Raw genomic sequence first — 19,920 nt, forward strand, 5'->3', positions numbered from 1 at the left:
AGCATCCAGGGGGCCCATTTTTAAATTGGAGGGGCATCCAGGGGGCCCTTTAAAGGGTCTTCCACTGTATAGGCATCTACAAGAACAACCTTTGTGTTTTCCATTGAAAGGGCTCCAGAGCAGGCATTTTTTTTATGATTTATCCACTACAGTGGTAACCAAAAGGACACATCAGCACGGTTACTTCAGCCATGAGGGCACCCCCTCATTAGTTTGCTACTAATTGTAATGCCTCAGTGTCAAAAGCAGAAGTAAGTGTTCTGGAGCCCTTCAATGTGGTCTGATATGACATGTGATCTGGTTGTCTCCATCGTGCCTCTTGTTATGTAGAATTATTAACTGTTGTCAAGGGGTTTGACCAATTAGAATTAAGTATTTAATAAAGCCAGTGATTATTAAAGAAACTGTGGATTCATGTGTGATAAATTAGCCCTCTTTACTGACTGGAGATTATGACATTGTTCTAAATATAAGCACTGCTGTCATTCTTGGTGGTTCTTGCTCCCTCTTGTAATATTGTTTAATCAACATTCTGGCTTTCAAATAAAAAAAAGGGAAGACAAAAAAACAGCAACACATTCTTAAGGGAAAGGGAATGTGTTATTTCAGTTAGTTGGATGTCATATCCTCACCTAACTTCAGTGGTTTCAAGCTATACAGGTATACAAAAATCTACATGTAAGAAATACTTCTTTAAATTGTAAAGGAAAAGAAAAAGTGCAGCAGTAGTGTTTAGGATGTAAGAGTTTCTGTCTCCAGCACACACAAACAATCAGGTCACAGATACGTTTCCATGCATTCTTTATTCCATCATGATAGCATTAAAACATCCATTGTGCTGCTTTCTTGCAGAGGACCATAACAATCTGTTTCACGGCATGTTTAAGGCTTATTTACCAGTAATTCATTTTACACATTAACAATGACTCTACAAGCTTCAGTTACCTTTATTAGTTTATGATTCCAGTGTTTATAATCAATGAGACAAGACGCCCACTGTCTGGGCTTTCATGTACACAGAAGATGTTGAATTATAGCATTACAAAGGATTATCATATAAACCAGCTCCAGACAGTGTAAATCTATCAACAATAAGACTTGAAAACTGTGTACAAACTTCAGTATCAAAACAACAACCGAGACTAAAGTAAGTCCTTCATGTCCTTTAAAAAAGAGGAGCCAGAGGAAACCAAACGGGGAATCTGAGGGCGTGTTATCCAAAAGACATGAGCCCAACGTTAGCTATGATCAGAGAACATCAAGACCCAAAGACAAATCACCTCACAGCAACACACTCATCAACAACATTACATGTTGCTGAGCAAATGTCCATCTCAGTAAACACCGTCAGCAGCTACTATGAGTTACTCTTTCAGTCTGTTTCTTTGTGTTTCACTTCAACCTGACTTCAGTTTGGGGGTTGAAGGTGTTTTTGATCTGCAGGGGGAAAGATTCAGTCGAGTCAACATGAAATGTCTTCAAATATTCATTAATATGGGACCGTTTCCACAGAGCTCTCTCTCTTCTTCCTGGCTCTTTAAGATACCTGTGGTGTGATTGGCTGATTCCCCTCCTGCTGCAGGCAGAAGCGCGTGGCATGATGGGAGGCATGACAGTGGTTAGAGTAAATTTGGTTTCAGTTACTTGCTGTGGTTTCAGTTTCCAGGCTGTCTGGCTATCACAGTGATCGACTGATTGATCCTCCAAAGAATAGCAGCAGTTATCAGTCCTCCTGAGGAACATAAGGGCCCTGCAGTAATCCACAGGGCTGGGGGAAATGTCTGTAAACATAAGGCTTTATCTCTAGATATGATTAAGAAATGAACACTAACCAAACAGCATCTCCACTGTGAGTTCAGGAACTGTGGTCCCTGCTTCAGTCTACGGCACAGAGTCTTATTACCACATGATCTGCAGTTCACAAAGCACAGCCCTGATACCTGCTGCTCTCTCTTCTATGAGGTAAGCTTCTGCACACCCAGTATTCAGGGTCTTCTTGTTTCCATTTGTATGGCACGAGAGGACTTGAATGCAAAGGCAAAACCTGCACATCATGATGACTGTAGTGTGGAGAAAAACTACTGAGTCAAGCAGACACTTGGGATGTCACATGACCTACTTATGACCTTCTGAGGTGTACTATGTCTCTACATTTCTAAACAAGAGTTAAGATGAACCAATAAACACTTTCTATCTATGACACTATGATGCATTAAAACACATTACCTTATTATATGAAGGCTCAACAACTGTCCTCTCTCAGACACACAAACCTAACTCTCACTCTGCTGCAGGGATGTTAAAAGTGAAGAATTTAGCACGTCATATTTTAGGCGAACGCCTTAGCTACTTTCTTTGGATGTGCAGTCCAATTAGTGTTGTAAAGGATGGAAAGGATAACACCTCTAGACGTCAGACTGATCAACAATCCTTTTATTTCATGTAGTGTGTCATAGTGAACATTTTTCCTCCTAATCCTAGTCTATCATTACATTCTTACATAGATTATTAACCCACCTTAATGCATTCAGTCAGCACTTTCACAACAAGACTGCTCTTACTCAGTGTTTGATTTGTACACTTGTTGGGAGCATTTTAGAGGCGAGTGCTCAAGGTGGTGTTTTAAATGCGTTTGAAGTGATTGAAGGACATTTAGAATTGTCCCCCTGAACTGTCTGTGTTCGTGCCATACAAAAGGAACAGGTATAGTTGTTAGTTTTGGACACTGTCAGACTCCTGTATAAGAGAGGAACAAGCATCAGGACAACAAAGATCACACTGTCCACATGTGCAGACCTGGGTTCACATCTTTTTGACAAACATCCACGTCAGTTTTTTCTTCACCTGAATTAAAAAACATGGAATGATAAAATAAATCAACACATACGTATCCAAATAAATACCTGAAAATATCTGCACGTTCAAAGTGCAACGTTTGATCAACCCTGCAAGTTAACTTACAATTACAGAAAAGTAAAAAACTTCATTTGCATCTTGAATAGCAAAATTGATCCTTCTTTAGCTGATAGAAAAGAATGAAGAAGAAGCACGCTGCAAAGAGTCGAAAGAAAACGAGGGTCTGCTGGAACGACAGGCAGAGGAACAGGTACAGGTGACAGGCTGAAGTTCACAGTGATAGACACTGAGACCCGAAGAGTTAAAGAGGGGAGGGGCTGGAGCAGGAAATCAATCTAGGCTGAGAAGAGAGAGCAAACACTCTCCAGGCTGAGGTTCTGTAGACACATTTAAGAGAACCAGAAGGATTCTGGGGGACAATACACGTTAAGCCTTAACCCTCTGCTGCACCTCAACAACCTTACATCACTTCTTTCACTTTTACCTTCAAATGGCTCAGGGTAGAGGAAATGACCAGTATGACTCAAGTCATGCCCAGATGCTAAGAGAGGAACTTGATGAGGGTTAAGAGATGGCTTCATAGGATCGTAACGATGAACCCCAGCCTTAGTGCGGAGCTCCCCTCAGGAGGTAGGAAGCTCAAAGGAGATGAACTGCTTGAGTCTCTCCAGGTACTGGGCGTACAGTTCAATGTCGTTGTGGCCCGCTCCCTCCACCCACAGGGGCTCCACGGCACGGGGGCAGCGCTCGTACATGGCCAGACCGTGGGAGAAGTCGATCACCTCGTCCTCTGTACCGTGGATCACCAGCACCGGGGATGCAACCTTGGACACCTTATCAATACTGTGGAGGGAAAAGAGAGAGAAGACATTCAGTAATCAGTGTGTTTGTGTTGTACAGAACACACAGTTTAATGAAGAGCAGCAAAACTTTGAAACCCCACACTGAATCTGAAGACAACGTGTGGAGTCTCTACTCTGGGACGCTTCAATGTTTTTTTAAGATGATCTGCTCATTTTGGACTTGAAGAAAGTAAAAGTTTCCTACAACTCTGTTATATCACCTCTTCTTTACCAACACTAAGAAATAACTTGTAGGATTTTCACGAGACACAGCAGAGAGATATTAAATCTGTCATGAATGAGAGAAGAGGGGGAGAGAGAAACTCACAAGTCATCTCTACCGATGGTGTCATTAAAGCATGTGGACACGTAGCTTATCTATGAACTGGTAAGAGGTCTGTGAACGGAAACACAGGGCAGATTGTTTCCCTGATGGAGACATTATTATAGAACTCATGATTTGAATATAACTGTATGACTCGCATGTGCACCACCAGACACACTGCAGAATAAAAAGCATGTGCTCTATGAACCCTACGGTAACTCTCCAGGGACATACAGTTCAAAAAGGTGAAAACATAAACCAAACACAGGACAGTCTGATACATTAGAAACCTCGTTCTCTTGTTCTCTATACAGGCATGTCACTCTGTAGCTGGTGGCATGCAACCAAGCGTGTTTTGATCTCACTGTCACTCCCAATATTTACGTTCTGTGTCACGCAGCCGGATGCTGCCGTTGTGAATCACGCACTGTCTCATGAGAGTTGCGTTCAGAGCAGCCTGGGTTTTAAGAGTGCTGTAATGAAGCACACCAGTTTCTTGGGCTGTTTCCAAAACGGCCTGCTACATACTACTTACTAATGTAGGAGGCAGTAGGTATTGCCTACTACATACTGCGTTTGAATTTAGTATGTAGTATGACTGTTCTGTTCGATCTGTCATGCAGCATGCTGAGCCAGACTTCGCTGGATTTCCGGTTTCGGAAAGCGGAAGTAAACAACGGCGAAGCCGATAAATAAAAAGCTTATTTAGCATCCATTTATGATTTAAAAAGTTAGGAAGTGGTTTATATGTAATTTGATAACTTTCACAGCACCCAAAAACGGATTTCCTCCCGTCAAAAAATGAGGAAAAAGAAAAAGCAGAACGAGCGCTGTGCATTATGGGAAACAGTACGCGAGGCAGACTGGTCCGATGCACACTGAGATATTTTCCCGAATCAGTAGACATCCGGGGAGTTTTGGCTTACTGCAGATTTTGCTCTTGTTCACATACTACTTACTACATACTGAATTTTGGACATATCAGTACGTACTGCTAGTATAGTAGGCGATTTCAGAAACAGCCTTGGTCTCATATAGCAGAGCTTTTAAACCAGATGAGTTTTACAACAATACTAGCTGGTTTAAGTTGAATGGATAAACATTAGACATATCTAAGTCATTTTTTAATTACTTATTTTTGTTAAAGGAAAAAAAAACAGTGTGCAGTTGAAGTCTCTTATCTCTTGTGCAACTATTATCTAGGCAAACACAAGTATTGGATCAGGATTTGGTATCTGCAAATATTCAATATTAAAAAAATAGATCAGGGGCCAAAAAGCTGACGGAGATCCCTAATGTTATACCTTCTCATCTCGTGTGTGAATTATCTGTAACTAGGGCTGTTAGTCAAAGTCTAACCCCCGTCCTGTTTTTGGACATCCCATGATCAAAGGAACATGACTGACGGCAGGTATTTGCATTTAAAATACGGGCTCTGTGCTAGAAAACTGGTTGTTGATTGAAAGTGTTACATCAAGAAAACACATTATACTTCTATATCTATCACATTCAACATGAGTCTGCTAAACTTGCTTCTCTACAGTTCTTCACACATACACACAGACAGAAGCCCCCCCCCACACACACAGCCTGCGCCACTCAACTCCTCTCTTCTGGATCTTACACACTGACATTTAAATGAGGGATGTTTATGCCTGATATGTCTCTCGTGAGGCATAACGACAGTGGGGGAAGTGTGTGTGTTTACTAGACGTGCCTCTAGCACACCTGAAACGCTGTGATTCAATGTGAAACACACTGGGACACCAACGTTGTGCTGTTTCAGGGTGTGTAAGTATAAAACAGGGATGCACTGATCTGATCCTGGTATCTGATGTCAGACAGATTCTGACTCAAAAGCTAGATTGGATATCGGTGACAAGGGGCCGATCCATGTGGCAGATCTATTCCTCTCAGTTCTATGCTTTTCTGTGTTTACAACAGCCATGTGTGTGCAGAGCATGATGGAGGAGAACTACAGAGGCTCTGCACTTTAGCTGCATGTCACGCTTCTTTTGCTAACAACTCTGCTGGAAACTTGCAACATGTGCAGCGCTAATGTTTCAACGGATCGCAGTCGGGCTTAAAAATATAATGGGAACCCAAAGGAAGAAGTCTACCTCAGCTGTAGCCGACTGCAAAGAATCAAGAAACCTTCTATTAATGGATTCAAAGTGTGAAAAAACAGACAGGTTAATTGTTCCGGGTCCTTGAAATAAAGGGATTCCAGCCTCTGGTTTAGCACTTGGAACCCAGGTACAGTTCACCATCATGTAAATAATGTGAACACGTCAGCTCGTTTGCATTACTGTGTGTCATGATTTTTTTTTTTTTTTTTTTTTTTTTTTTTTTTTTTTCTCTTGTCTGCATATATATTTCTGGTTTGTGTCATGTTTGTCACAAACTGTCAAATATTAATGCAATTTATTCTTCAGCAAAAGAAAAGAAAGAAAACCTTTTTCTTCTGTGCTTGTGACTGTGTGCATGCAACCATCACCATCCCTCTTAGAACTCTGGCCTATCTTTTATTGACAGCTAATATCATGTTCTGTAAAAGAGGGCGTGCACACCTAGGTGGGCCAAAAAAAAAATAAGAGAAAGTGAAAGAAAGATTACATAAGGATATACAAAGGGACAGGGAGAGAGAAGGAGAGAGACCTAACACACTTAGATGGAGAGGGACCATCTCACCATGATGCCAAAAAAACTCCGTGTGGTGTTACTAATGATTAATCAACCCTTAGTGTCCACAATCATTACTGAAGCTTGGGTCACAGAGGGTTGCCGCCGTGCTGTGTTCTATTTGTGTAACAAGACCACCACTGGTGCAGATGAAACCACTTGGGTCAGACCAGCCGAGCGGTACGGCCCAGCACCCGGGCCGCGAGAGCAGTCAGACCGAAGGACCCAACCCGCCGCGGGAGACCCAGGCCAGGGGACAAGCCAAGGACCCAGACCGGAAGCAAGCAGGTACCACCGGAGCACCCAGGGCGACCCCCAGGTCACCCAGTAGGAGGAAAGGGGGGCGAGGGGGGAGAGATCCCGCAGCCCCCCCAAGGGACACCCCCACAACACCGCCCCCACAGCCCCCCAAGACGGAGCCAAAGGAGCCACCAGGGCCGAGGGGGCCCGGCACCAGGAGCAGACAGCCAGGCAGACGGGCAGGACCAGGACCAGAGCCCGCCAACCGGCGCACCGGAGCGGGGGGAGGGCGGAGGCGGCAGGGCCAATCCCCCCTGCCCCCCCCAGGCGGCCTGACCACTCCCCCCAGCCACGCCCCCCAACCACGCCCTGCGACCGATGGACCAGGCCGCGGGGGCATGGAGGGACACCCCAATGGCTGCCGTAGTAACACCCCCCCAGCTGCGCACCACCCCACCCCCCCAAGAGGACCGCGAGGGAACCCCGGGAAACCCGGCCCCGAGGGCAGCCGCGGACCAGGCCCCCACAGGGGAGGGGGCAACAGGGGGACGGAGGGTGACAGGGACACCAGCCACCCACCCAGCCCCGATGGACCCCCAACGAGTAGGGCCGAGCCAAACACTAAGTGGTGGGAGAGAGAGCTGTCCCACCTGTTACAGCATTGATGAAGGAGCAACGTTTCATGTTAAATCTAAACCTTCTCATACCGCTGTTTCTGAAGTTAGGTGCAGCTGGTTGCTGTGGAGTATCGAGTGAAAGATCACAGAAACACGAGTTGTGTGATTTGGACGTCTTTATAAAATGTGCTGCTGATTAATATTGTCACAATATCAGACGCAGAGAAGGGAAACAGGAAGGGCAAAGCTGGGCAGAGTAATAATGTATTCAATGATTTGAATAGCCCTCCTCCCTGTCACAGGTACACTGTACCTCTGTGGGAAACACTCTGGGAACATTATGTTGACATATTTCTTATTTTCTCATTTGAAGCAGTTTGTTTTATACAGAATATTTAATTCCTCTTATCCACTGCTGAGGTTTACAGTTGAATTGTAATATCTGTTGGTTATGAAGTTTAACTCACCAAACTACACATTTAGAATCTCTTGAATAATGATACTGTCACTTTAAAAATGTTCATTTATTTTGGTTTACAAAGTCCGAAAAGCCTGAAGTTGCCAAAACATGATTCTATCCTCACATTAAAGCTGGGGTTGGTAATCAGATTTAGATCCACTTTTTGTTATACTGGTTAAAATGATCTTTATGTCCTGATGGTAATCAATACATAATGTGTTCTTAAAAAAGAGTGAAAAGAGCTGCTGTCTACAGCCGGAGTAAACCTGAGAAAACACCAACCAATCACCGTTTTTGGGTGCCAAAATTTTAAACCATTCAAATCCCGTCCTGCCGTTCTGCCCTCCTCCTGCGCGTACATTTCCCCGGCGTGCACTCCTCCGAGTCCCCGTCTCCTGCCTCTGCTTCCCCTGACTCTACTGACTGCCCCTCTCGCTTGAGCTCAGGCCTGTCCCCTCTGACCCGATGAGGTGCTTTGTTCAGGACTGTAGTCCGGATCAGAGTCTAAAAAGCTCTCACCACGGGGGCTCTGACAAGCAGAAGAATTAATGACATTTACTAAGTCCTACAGAAATGTAGATGTACTGTAGCGTCCGTCCGGACGCTGTAGTGATGACGAGCCGATTCGTGAACACGTTGATCTTTAATAATCGGTCACTGTCGGCCGTGATCACACCAACCAACAAAACAACAATCAATGTTTGAATGAATGAAGAACTTCTCCTCTTGTCTCTCCTCTCTCCAGCTCACACACTCTACACCTCTCCTGATGCCTTCACTGACTGTCAACACTGTAGGAATTAAGAACATCTACACTGAACACGTTTAACAAACAGTAGATCTGTTACAGTATTATATATGTGTTATAACTTTTCTCCTGATATCGTGTCACCAGTACAACTGGATAATGCTAGAATGACAGTCGTGAGTACTAACAGCAGCCATGTTTGTTTGTGTTTTTAACTTTCACTATGAGAATGTTTTGGTGAGGACCAGTTTTGAATCAGTCACCATCATATGGTCGAGAATCAGCAACGCTCATGCATGTGATCAGGGGGGGCGTCGTTTTGGAGGAGCTCTGAGGGAGGAGGGGAGGGGTTAGACGGAGTCCTGAGGAAAAGCTACATTCAAATTCATGCTGGTTTTCCGAGACTGCCAACCCTAGCTTTAAGGAATAGAGATTGTTAAATCAATACCAGGATTGGATCGGTTCAGTATCGGCATCGGCAAATACCGAAGCCCAGGTATCAGTATCGGTATCTGGATCTAAAAAGTAGGATCGGTGCATCCCTAGTATAAAGGTGTAGTGATTGCAGTCTTTGTTGTGGAGCTTCAGTGTAGGAGGCGTCTTTTTGTCCACTCCGTTATCATTACTCTTCAGCAGTTTATCTCATAAAATCACCCAAATAACAACCTGCATATTAAAACACTTCACCCATGACTCCATGGTTACAACATGTGATCCACAACAAGGGCTGTTAATAATGACACAGTAAATCCTAATGATCCCAAACACCTGCAGAGCGGCAGGCTGAGAGCAGGATGATCAGGTGTCACTACAGCAGAGAGAAAGAGTAAGCATGGAGAGTGAAACTACAGCGTTAATGAGCTAACTACAAACAGAGAGCAACAGAGGTCCAACATCCCTGCTCGGTCTTAGCAGGGTGTCGGGGGTATTAGCTTGTGTTCGAGCCAGTGTTTATTTTGGCTGCCGTTTTGAATTTAGTGATGTTCAGAGTCTTCAGACTAACATGCTTTTTAGTTTTTGTTTTAGTCACACTCTACCTCTTTATGTTCAGTAGACAGATAATGAGTAACATCAACTCTTCCTTCAGACACAAAACAGCTGAAGGATGTTTTTGCTGTGGGGATAATCCTCACAGCACCTCACAGTCCGTCTGTTCCTGCAGGTGTGACACCCACCTGGGGAAAGCATCGAAGCAGTACGTCTTCCTTGTACTAGGGAAGGCCACGCGAAGCCCCGACATGAGAGGGGAGTGGAGGATCACAGCAGCACATTCATAGCGAGCGGCCAGGTCGATGGTTGGAACGGTGCCGATGCTCTGACCGTACAGGATGATATTCTCAGGTGTTACACCGTACCTGTAAAACAAAATGGACAAGCCAGAGTCATTCAAAAAGAGCATACGCATTAGAGAAACACAACACTGTCAAATAATCCAAACAAATAGTGAGAAGATTGAAGCATTCTGATTTTAACATCGGGAGGTGGAAAAGCTGGTATAGAGAAGATAATAAACCATCTATGATGAAATAGAGATTCAGCAGGTAAATAATATGAACATGGAGATGGACACACACTCCTTTGATGCACACACTGCATGAGTTCATCTAACAGGGACACCTGCAGGTGCAAACATACTCCACTGCTGTTGATTTTAAAGTCCTTGTGCATGACCACTGTACATCCTGTGTGTGTGTGTGTGTGTGTGTGTGTGTGTGTGTGTGTGTGTGTGTGTGTGTGTGTGTGTGTGTGTGTGTGTGTGTGTGTGTGTGTGTGTGTGTGTGTGTGTGTGTGTGTGTGTGTGTGAGAGAGAGAAGGAGAGAGGGGAATAAATGTGGTAGGAAGTGGAGGACATTATAAGGGTGCAAGTCATGAAAGTGCTTCTGTGGTGATGAGCAGCAGGGAGTCAGAAATCTCACAGTTCAGGGAAGAAGCTGTGACAGAAGGAATGACCACAACTAGCAGAAATCCTGACCTCATTGTCCAGGAAGCGACTCATGTTGGAAGTCAGCTTGCAGCTATGAATGCAAGGTAAGAGCTGCAGGTGTATTTGCTAGGATCTCAGTCTGCACAGTGTTTTGAACATGAAGGTTTCATTAGGGATGCACCGAAAATTCGGCCACAGAAAATGCACTTTTGGGCCGAAACACTTTTTCCACCGAAACAACACGGCCGAAACAGAATGTTGTGATGACGCAAGCAGAAAACCGCGTCTGGATTGCTTTGTGCAAAAGCGAGTCCTGCAGCACAGATCACGTGTTCCCGGCGACATTCACTTCACACCAGTGGGTCTTAATTAGGGGTGACCCCAAATAGTGGAATATTGGACGATTCGTTCTAACGAGTCTTAGTCGACTGCCAATCTCATAGTGGAATATTTGCATATGAAACGTGGATCATTCCATTCAAACCATGGGGGTGCTCAATGTCTAATGTTACATTATTCTCCTGTTTCCTGTAAAAATAGTGTCTCATATATCCTGTTTTGATATAAATATAGACTTATTTAATGTAATTCTGAGAACAGCTCTTGAAGTGTTAAATCTCCTTAAAGTGGTAATTAAATCTCCCCTGGTAATTAAAGGTGGACTCTCCCATTTAGCGGGACCTGTGGAGCAGACGTACCTCAGCTGGTCTTTAAATCTTTCTACGTTCATGGTAGCTCAAAATGTCAGGAAATAAAACTTCAGTTGATTCTAAAAACTAGTGATGAAGATGAGGAGCAGCTTCATGAAGAGGACTGTGAGATCAAGGATTACCGGACCACACAAAAACTGTACGGGGCCAGAAGAACGAGGAGGGATACCCAAAGCTGTCTGAAGCCTCAAAAACAATCCACAGCATCCCATCCACCTCCACACCATCAGAGAGGATATTCTCAAAGACAGGATTTACAGTCAACAAAGACAGGAGCGCACTTCTGCCCGTACACACGATGGTTTTCCTCACGTACAATTTAAAAAGACTCAAGCGGACAAAGACGTGATGAAAGACTGTTTTAAAAGGTTCTGTTAAGAGATTTAAAAACCCTTTAGCTGGTTCAGGTTTGATTTTGAACATTATACTAATGTTTAGTCTTAAGTTGGACAAACTACCCTCTGCAGTGCTGCTCTCCTCTGTGTGAACACTGTTTAAATATCTCCTGATTCCTTATTCTATAGTGGAGCGTTGTTCCATGTTTAACTGATGGTGGTCTTATTTGAGTTTTCTCTCCTTCATCACCTCGTTGTTTTTGTAATATAGATTTAAAAAATCTAAGTTTATACTTATAATATTCTGTTGTCCCTTTTACTTTAAGCTATGAGTCTCTTGATTGTAAAGGGTTATGTGTAATATTGTCATGCGGTCACCATCATGCAGACTTTGGGTCAATAAGGAAAAACAACAAACATTCCACTATTCATCCACTATGGGCAAAATCTGATGAATCAGATTCCACTAAGCAAATCCTTAGTCGTCTGGTCACCCCTAGTCTTAATAGAGAACATTCCCTCTCTTCTTGCCCCCTTGGAGCAGCTAACTAAAGACATCAGCTCCTCTGATGCGTCTGTAGCAGACGTTCTTCCTTTAACTGCAGCACTAAAGGTCTTCTAAGCAAAGAGGTTGAGACGGACCACAGAGTGAAAACAATGAAAAGTACACTCTCAGAGTCTGTATTAAAGAGTTAAGAGAAAAGTATTGAACAGATGTTATATTCCCTTTGACTTAAAAAAAAAAACATGACAGAGTGGCATACATCTTCTAAGTTTAATTCTTTAAAGGTGACATATCATGCAAAATGGACTTATTAATGGTTCTCTACCTGAAATATGTGTCCCTGTCTTCAAACCCCCCGAGAATGAAAAGAATCCATTCTGCCCCTGTTCTGATTTCTCCACCTTTCTGTAAATGTGTGTGAAACGAGACGTTTCAGACTTCAGTGTTTTTGTTACGTAACAACAATATCCGGTCTGTCACGGAGTCAGAGCTCGGAGCTTGATCAGCTCATAGACTGTATAAAATACAACTCAACCCCTCCTCTGTTTTTCATTACCTGCACACATGTGTGCTAACAAGGAGCTTAGGAGGGAGGCATGCTAGTTGTAGTCTGTCTTAATAAACACAAAGGTCGGTTTTACTCCCCACGTCTGCAGATTTGAAGATCTAGTGGATGATTTTTATTTATCATGGATAAGTGCTAGCGCTAGTTAGCATAGCTACATAGCTACATGTTGTAGCTGTGTACCAAGACACACGTCGACATGCTGACAAATAAAACAACAAGAAACACTAAATCTGTGACCAATGGTTCAGAAAGGTCCTGCTGCAGGCGCCTCTCCGTCAGGATCAGATTCTGGATCAGATTCAGAGGGTTGAAGTAACGCGGGTCTGTGAGCAGCCGTGTATATTCAGCCAACATGTAAACATTAGATCAACGTGCAGGAGAGCCGAGGACACATGCACTTCCTGAGGGGGCGTGGTCAGAGAGCTCATTCTCATTTAAAGGCACAGACACAGAAAACAGCCTGTTCTCAGCAGGGCTGAAAAAGAGGGGTTTACAGGGAGACCAGAATCTGATTTCAAAATGTTTTTTTGAGCATAAACTTTAAAGAAATGTTTTGGGGACCTCTTAGACCAATATATGTTGATGAAAAAGAGCGTAATATGTCACCTTTAAGGACTTACAAAAAATGTTTTTTCAAAGTCACATTTGAGGATAAAGAGCCTCGACAATGTTAGTGTAACTCAAACAGAAAATACATGGCTAAATCTCAAATCCAAGGAGTGAAGTGCTACAACTGTCCCCGGTCTCCCTACTAATAATTGGCACAATAATTTATTTCGGTTTTCGGCCTTGGTTTCCTCATTTTCGGTTTGGGCCAAAAAATTTCATTTCGGTGCATCCCTGGTTTTCACTGCTAGAGGTGCAGTGGATCCAATATTTGAATATGGATCAGATGACAGAAACTTTTTTTAATCATAGTGTAGGCCTAGGCGTCCCTCTTCCCACCTAGCAATGCTGTAAGTGTGCATTTTTTCTCAATGAATCACAATCCATCTTAACAGAATACTTAACCTTAACTTTCTTTACTCTTTAGCTACACATTCTGAAAATGTGGGATAATGTTGGGTTAAAAAAGTGATATCATGCTTTTTCATTTTCTAAAAACAAATATGAAATGTGGATACTAATGGGGCAATCACACCAAACACCAATAAAATCATTTGCCTGATTGAATTACATGTAAAGTCAATGTAAAGACGTGAGTGCTGATCTTGCGGCGTGAATGACGCGTATTGGGCGTCACAAATCGTTTGAATGACGTGATTTCATAAATGAAGACAAGTGTTCATGAATTATTCACCAAATTGGAAAAATCTGAACTCCAGTGAATGTATTGCGCCACGTTAGTCAATCAGTGTGCAGATCCTCTGGTGACGTATGGTGTGATGTATGGACTAGTGGCAGTTCATTCATCTAGAATATAGAAGATAAATAGATTATATCTCTGTCCATTACTTCTTCTTATGGGCTCAGGAATGAACAGGAGCTCACTCTGAGGAAAGTGAGTGAGGAGGATTATCTGGTAAATTGTGAAAACTTGTCTGTCACTTGAATCCAGCTAAGCTATCGGTTGTACTAGGAAGTTAGCACTGCCCCCTTTTGCATAACCAGCTTCTCCATTCAATGTCCTCAAGCTTAACTTTGTGTTGAGCTCAACAGACTGCTGTGGCGTGGGAACCCCTGCCACTCGTGTGAAAAATCCACGTCTCGGGCACTCATGGACACGGCTTTTTGACACCCGAATTGAGCGAGTGACGCGGTCAAATTAAGAGAGTAAACACGAAATAAGTATTGCGTTTGTATTCGTGTGAATAACGTGACCATTTTCATCTAGCGTGAACACAACATCAAATTGGGTAAAGTTTCAAACTGGAAGGGAACCTTCAACTGGAATAATTCAATGAAGGACAACAGCTGGTTGCTCTGATTGGCTGGGTCAAAAAGTCACAAGAATTAAGCGAGAGGGACGCAGGTGTTACTCAATGTGACATCACAAATTGGTGAATCTCCATAAAAGTGCATGTTCTAGGTTCACTATGTTTGTTTCTGGGGATTTCCTTGTTGTTCCCTTTCCAAACTTTCAGTCAGATTTGGAGTCTAAAAAATGTGGCCTCCAGCGAGCTGACCAATCCGAAGACAGCCAGCCTGTGTGGGGAGTTCTTAAAGAGACAGTATCGAAAATGAAGCCAATAACCTAAGACCCCCTGCCTACTATTGTGAAGGCACTCCTCTCTTCAGGTCAGCACCAAAACAATCTGACCTCATGAGACATGGACTCCTCTGGAGTGTGTGGCACACATTGACAGCAGATCCTTCAGGTCTTGGACATTGCAAAGAGGGGCCTCCATGGAATGTACTTGTTTGTCCAGCACATCCCACAGATGCTGGATTAAATTTAGATCTGGGGAATTTGGATGCCAAGGCAACGCTCATGTTTCTCAAGACAACCTTCTTTCGTTGCTCTGTGGTCCAGTTCTGATGCACGTGCTCACTGTGGGAACTTTCAATGGTGGACAGATCACGAGCACTGTTACTGGTCTGCGGCTCTGCTGCAGTCTCATACACAACAAACTGGGGTACTCTGTGACCTCTTTTCCACCAACGTGAACCAGGTTGTATTTCGGGGCTGGTGCTCACGCTGGTTTGGAGCTGGATGAACTAGAGAACCAGCGCGGCACCCGTTTGTATTTCTGCCCGCTGGAGCCCGTGGAAGAGGCACGTCATGACGTCAGATTTACAAGACCGCTTTTCCCAGCAGCCCTAGCGTGAACTTTCCCTCACAACAACAACGATGGTGGACAATGACAGCTTGTCTCCTCGTCCTACCACTGCTTTGCCTTGGAATCCATAAGTCTCTTTATTTTTTTCACTGCAGGACGATGGAGGAAACACGTTTGGTTTGTGTTTTTGATCACAGCAACCCCGCCCCTCGCCCCTGACGTAAGCAGATCGCTGCTCTAGACCAGCAAAGAGTTGGAGCTGCTCTGGAACTGGTTTTCCCGGCCGGGAGCCGGTTCACTCGCAGTCGAAACACGAAAAAACAGTTCTCAAATGAGCGCTGTCTCTGAACCGGCCCTGAAACTGCCTCGGTTGAAGGGGGTATGTGTGTTCTGACTCCTTTGTACTATGAGGACAAGCATTCACTTCCTTCAGCAGTTGTCTGACTATCTTAGTTTAGCATTTGTCAAATCCCCATCCTCACACGCGTTAATTATTCCTACTTTAACACCTGCTTCCCAACACACCACACCCACCGACAGGTGCCATGGTAACAAAACACCAGCGTTACTCACTTCACTTGTCCCTTAAAGTTTTGTCTTCTCAGTGTAGAAACACAGCAGTCTGAGAAACATTAAGAGATGTTTGAGCTGTAAATCCTGTGAAGCTTCTCAGAGGTATGAGAAGGATGATATAAAGAGTGAAAATGAGCAGAACACCCCTCTTTAAGCTACTTATTGTTATCATGAGCAAACACCACAGTCCTTTATGATCAAGTGAGTTCATCATACAGAGGAGGATTCTGTTTTCTGGCTGCACTAACCCTAACAAAGGAGATCAGGGGACCCAAAAGATACTGTGTAGAAAAAACATGCATTCAAATTAGAGCTGTTAACGAAAATTCTAAATTTAAATATATATTCGAATATTTAAAAAAAACTGAGATTCGATTGTGAAAATTAATATAAAAACACATCAGCGGCTGCTTTAAGAGTGGGCGCCCTGCATGACGGGTCAGGGACAGGTCACAGGAGTCACACATGCACAGCGTGAAGCAGAAGGCAGAGAGAAATCTTTCTGTCCCCAGATCATCAGTGTGCTCTGAACGCATCTTTTCCTTCGTTGGGAATATAGTGAATAAAAAGAGATCGGGCCTCTTCACATGTGGACTGTCTGATCGGCTCTGGCCTCTTCACATGTGGACTGTCTGATTGGCTCTGGCCTCTTCACATGTGGACTGTCTTCTTCACATGTGGACTGTCTTCTTCACATGTGGACTGTCTTCTTCACATGTGGACTGTCTTGTGTTTTTGGCAAATAACCTGTCCGGCCTAAGACCCTACATTGACAGTGGACTAAAAGAGCCTGACAATCAGTGACACTAGGATAAAATGCAGTTTTTCCTCTTTTTTTTATACTAGCACCAAGAATGTAAGTGGACTACTTTTTCGTTTTTAACTTTAACTTCAATTAATGTTTATAACATTTGCTTCAATCACTGAATGAAGCCTGCCAATATTGGGGACAAGAGTCGGGACCTTTAATTGCTCGCACAGGTCTTGTTCAGCACTCACTCAGCACATTGCGCAGGTGGGGGGGGGGAGCGAGCGAGAGGTCTACGGTCTTACAAGTTATTTACATAATGCGCAAATATAGATATTCAAATGGTTTGAACCTATGATTTTTTTTAGAGGGAGTATTCTAACTCATTTTGGAGCAGTCTTGACAGCTCTAATTCAAATACAAAAGATGAATCACCAAAACCATCAAGAGAAGTCAAGCCAAGAGGGTAAGGATCGCCCTTCCCCCGGATTTCTTTGTTAATCTGACCCACCACCCGGGTGCCACCCCAAAAACCTAACCCTCTGACCTGCTGTTTGCCTGGTCAGAGGCAGGACTTAGCCTCTTTGCAGCATGCATGACTTAGCATGATGAAGCAGAAGCATGAAGGAGATTCTGTTTCGAGGCACATCCAGCCTTCAGTGCAATTATCATCTACATTTGAATTGTAAAGCATGAACCTTGAACCCTACCCAATACTATATCATATCTTTATAAACAGTGAGCCTGCTGACAGGTGTTACTAACACAGTCTCACAGGTGAAGGTTAATAAAACAGTCCAGTCTTCATGATCATTTCATGACATGATGCAGATAGGATGTAGTTCTGATGTTAGCCTTTTTGTAGAAATGGAACAAAATACATTGATGTGATAGTAATATCAGGATTTTAATTCAGATTTTTCTTGACAAAAGCAGATCTTGAAACCCCTCATGGATTTCAATATCTATTTACATGACTAAGAATTACATCATCATTTTATTCAGGGAAGGGTCCTCACTCCCACTGTGCCCTGTCCCCCTCCACCCCCCTGTCTGGCTGGCATGACGCCCCTCGGTGGTGCAATGGTAGTACATTTATTTCAGACCATGATCATTATTTTTTATTGATCCGCAGATCTCATTGGGATCAAAAGGGCGGGGGGGAGAGAATCATACCGGTCACAGCTCAGCTATAAAGAGTGACATCAATAACAATAGGTCCACTCAGGGGCGTCGTAGTGGGGGAAAGTGGGACTGACTACAAGGGACCCAAGTGGGGAGGGGGGCCCTTAATGGCCTGAAAGTTTTCTGCTACGCTTTTCTTTTGTTATAACTGAAATAAGAGAACTACAATTATCTCAATAAATAAACAAACATTTAGTCTCTGTTAACATTTGGACTGCAGCTGTCTGTCAGCAGCAGACAGCTCCTGGGGCGCTGAGTGGACAGTGGCTGCAGAACAGACCGGGAGCCTCGATCAATCAATGTGGATGTGTGATTAATAAGTTAAAAACACATATACAATGGGCTATTAGTGGGATTTAAACAGCTGTCCAGGCATAAAAACGCTTGTGTGGCTGAATCTGAGTGAAAGTAAACTGTAGGTTGTAAGAGTTTTATTTGACTTCATGAGGTTAGATTAGACCAAATAATGCCCCCTGGTTATTCAACAAGTCACTTGTCTTCAAATAATCTTGTTTACAGAGGTGGACAGTCTGAAGGTCAATATTGTGCAGTTACATTTGGAGAAATGGTAAAACAATAATATTGATATGTAGCTTAGATTTGAGTCAGTGAACCAGGATAGTTTTAAGCATCTATTTGTGTTTAATGTAAATAAAGCAGTATTATAGCAGCAATGTTATATTTTGTAGGGTTGGCTGTGGTGATGGGGACCACTGAGATATCTTTTCAGGGGGCCCAGAACTCCTGGTGACGCCCCTGGGCATGACGCCCCTCTGTGGTGCAATACTAGCACATTTAATTCAGACCATGATCATTATTTCTTATTGATCCGCAGATCTGATTGGGATCGAATCCTACCGGTCCCAGCTCAGCTATAATGAGTGATAACAATAGGTCCACTCACTTGTTCCTCAGGACCTGCCAGGCCGCCTCGATGTCCGCATACAGGTTCTTCTCGGAGGGCTTGCCGGTGCTGACTCCGTACCCGGAGTAATCGTAGGAGAACACGTTACAGTTGATCCTGGACCCGAGGCCGATGTAGAAGCTGCACATCTGTCCGAGGTCCACGGCGTTTCCGTGGGAGAACAGCAGCGTGTATCGGCTGTTTGGGGCGCAGCGGACAAACATGCATCCCACCCGGTTACCCCGGCTGCTCCTGGTGCTGAGGACCTCCACAGCATCCAGCTCTCTCTGGGAGTACTGCCAGTCCGCCCGCTCCGTGAGGTGGAGGCTAGTGGCCCCGTTAGCATCGGTGTGGAGAGAGTACGTGGGCTCCGGGGGGAGGAAGGCCAGCTTGGCCGCGATGCGGCTGGGACATGGGGGGCAACAGAACAGCCAGCACAGCTCACCGAGAGAAAAGCCATTCATCCTGGGTCCTTCTTCAGGCATCGAGGCGCAGGCCTACCCGGTTACTGATCGACACTGAGCAGAAAGGAGACTCTTCTGGATTCTCTCTGGAGTTCGGTCCCGTTCATTTCCGAGTGCAGACTTTGATTAGGTCTTAGCGGCAGGTGGATCGGGGTCTGGGCTCGGGGTCTGGGCTCAGGGTCTAGGCTCGGGGTCTAGGCTCTGCATCTAACCCGCTAACCGGGTGGTTAGCCGACAACTAGCTCAGAGGTCATGGAAGTCAAGCAGAAACATAAAGACCTACATTCAGAAGAGTTTACAGCCCGAGTAGAACATGGACTGGACTCGGTACCACCATCCTGGGTCAGTCTCACAGCTCCTCCTGGATGTCAGGTCCTGCAGTCAGCGCAGAAAGAGACCGAGAGCGGCCATTACAACTGCACCGGAAACAAGCTGGAATTCCGGTGTTTCCTCCTTTTCTTCTTCGCTGGTGGTTTTAAAGGCGGTTTGCATTCAGAATATCACATGACCGCGC

At 44.3% G+C, this 19,920-nt stretch overlaps 1 protein-coding gene across 1 annotated transcript; it reads right to left on the reverse strand.

Moving 5' to 3' along the window:
- Nucleotides 1–784: 784 nt before the first annotated feature.
- abhd17c (abhydrolase domain containing 17C, depalmitoylase) lies at nucleotides 785–19,876 on the reverse strand. The gene is made up of 3 exons (XM_034679693.1): nucleotides 18,943–19,876; nucleotides 9,946–10,125; nucleotides 785–3,699 (listed from the first exon to the last, which is right to left on the reverse strand). Exons 1-3 carry the CDS (start codon nucleotides 19,425–19,427, stop codon nucleotides 3,480–3,482), a joined length of 885 nt encoding a protein of 294 aa, XP_034535584.1. The 5' UTR covers nucleotides 19,428–19,876; the 3' UTR covers nucleotides 785–3,479.
- Nucleotides 19,877–19,920: the final 44 nt, after the last annotated feature.

This window comes from Notolabrus celidotus, chromosome 3 (assembly GCF_009762535.1).
Source record: "Notolabrus celidotus isolate fNotCel1 chromosome 3, fNotCel1.pri, whole genome shotgun sequence".
Taxonomy (NCBI): Eukaryota; Metazoa; Chordata; class Actinopteri; order Labriformes; family Labridae; genus Notolabrus; species Notolabrus celidotus.

Coding starts and splice junctions, on each gene's coding strand:
- abhd17c (XM_034679693.1), bottom strand. CDS start 19,427: ATGCCTGAAGAAGGACCCAGGATGAATGGCTTTTCTCTCGGTGAGCTG. Junction 10,126..18,942: donor TGGCAGGTCCTGAGGAACAA/GTGAGTGGACCT, acceptor TTTGTTTTACAG/GTACGGTGTAACACCTGAGA. Junction 3,700..9,945: donor TGCTTCGATGCTTTCCCCAG/GTGGGTGTCACA, acceptor TTCCCTCCACAG/TATTGATAAGGTGTCCAAGG.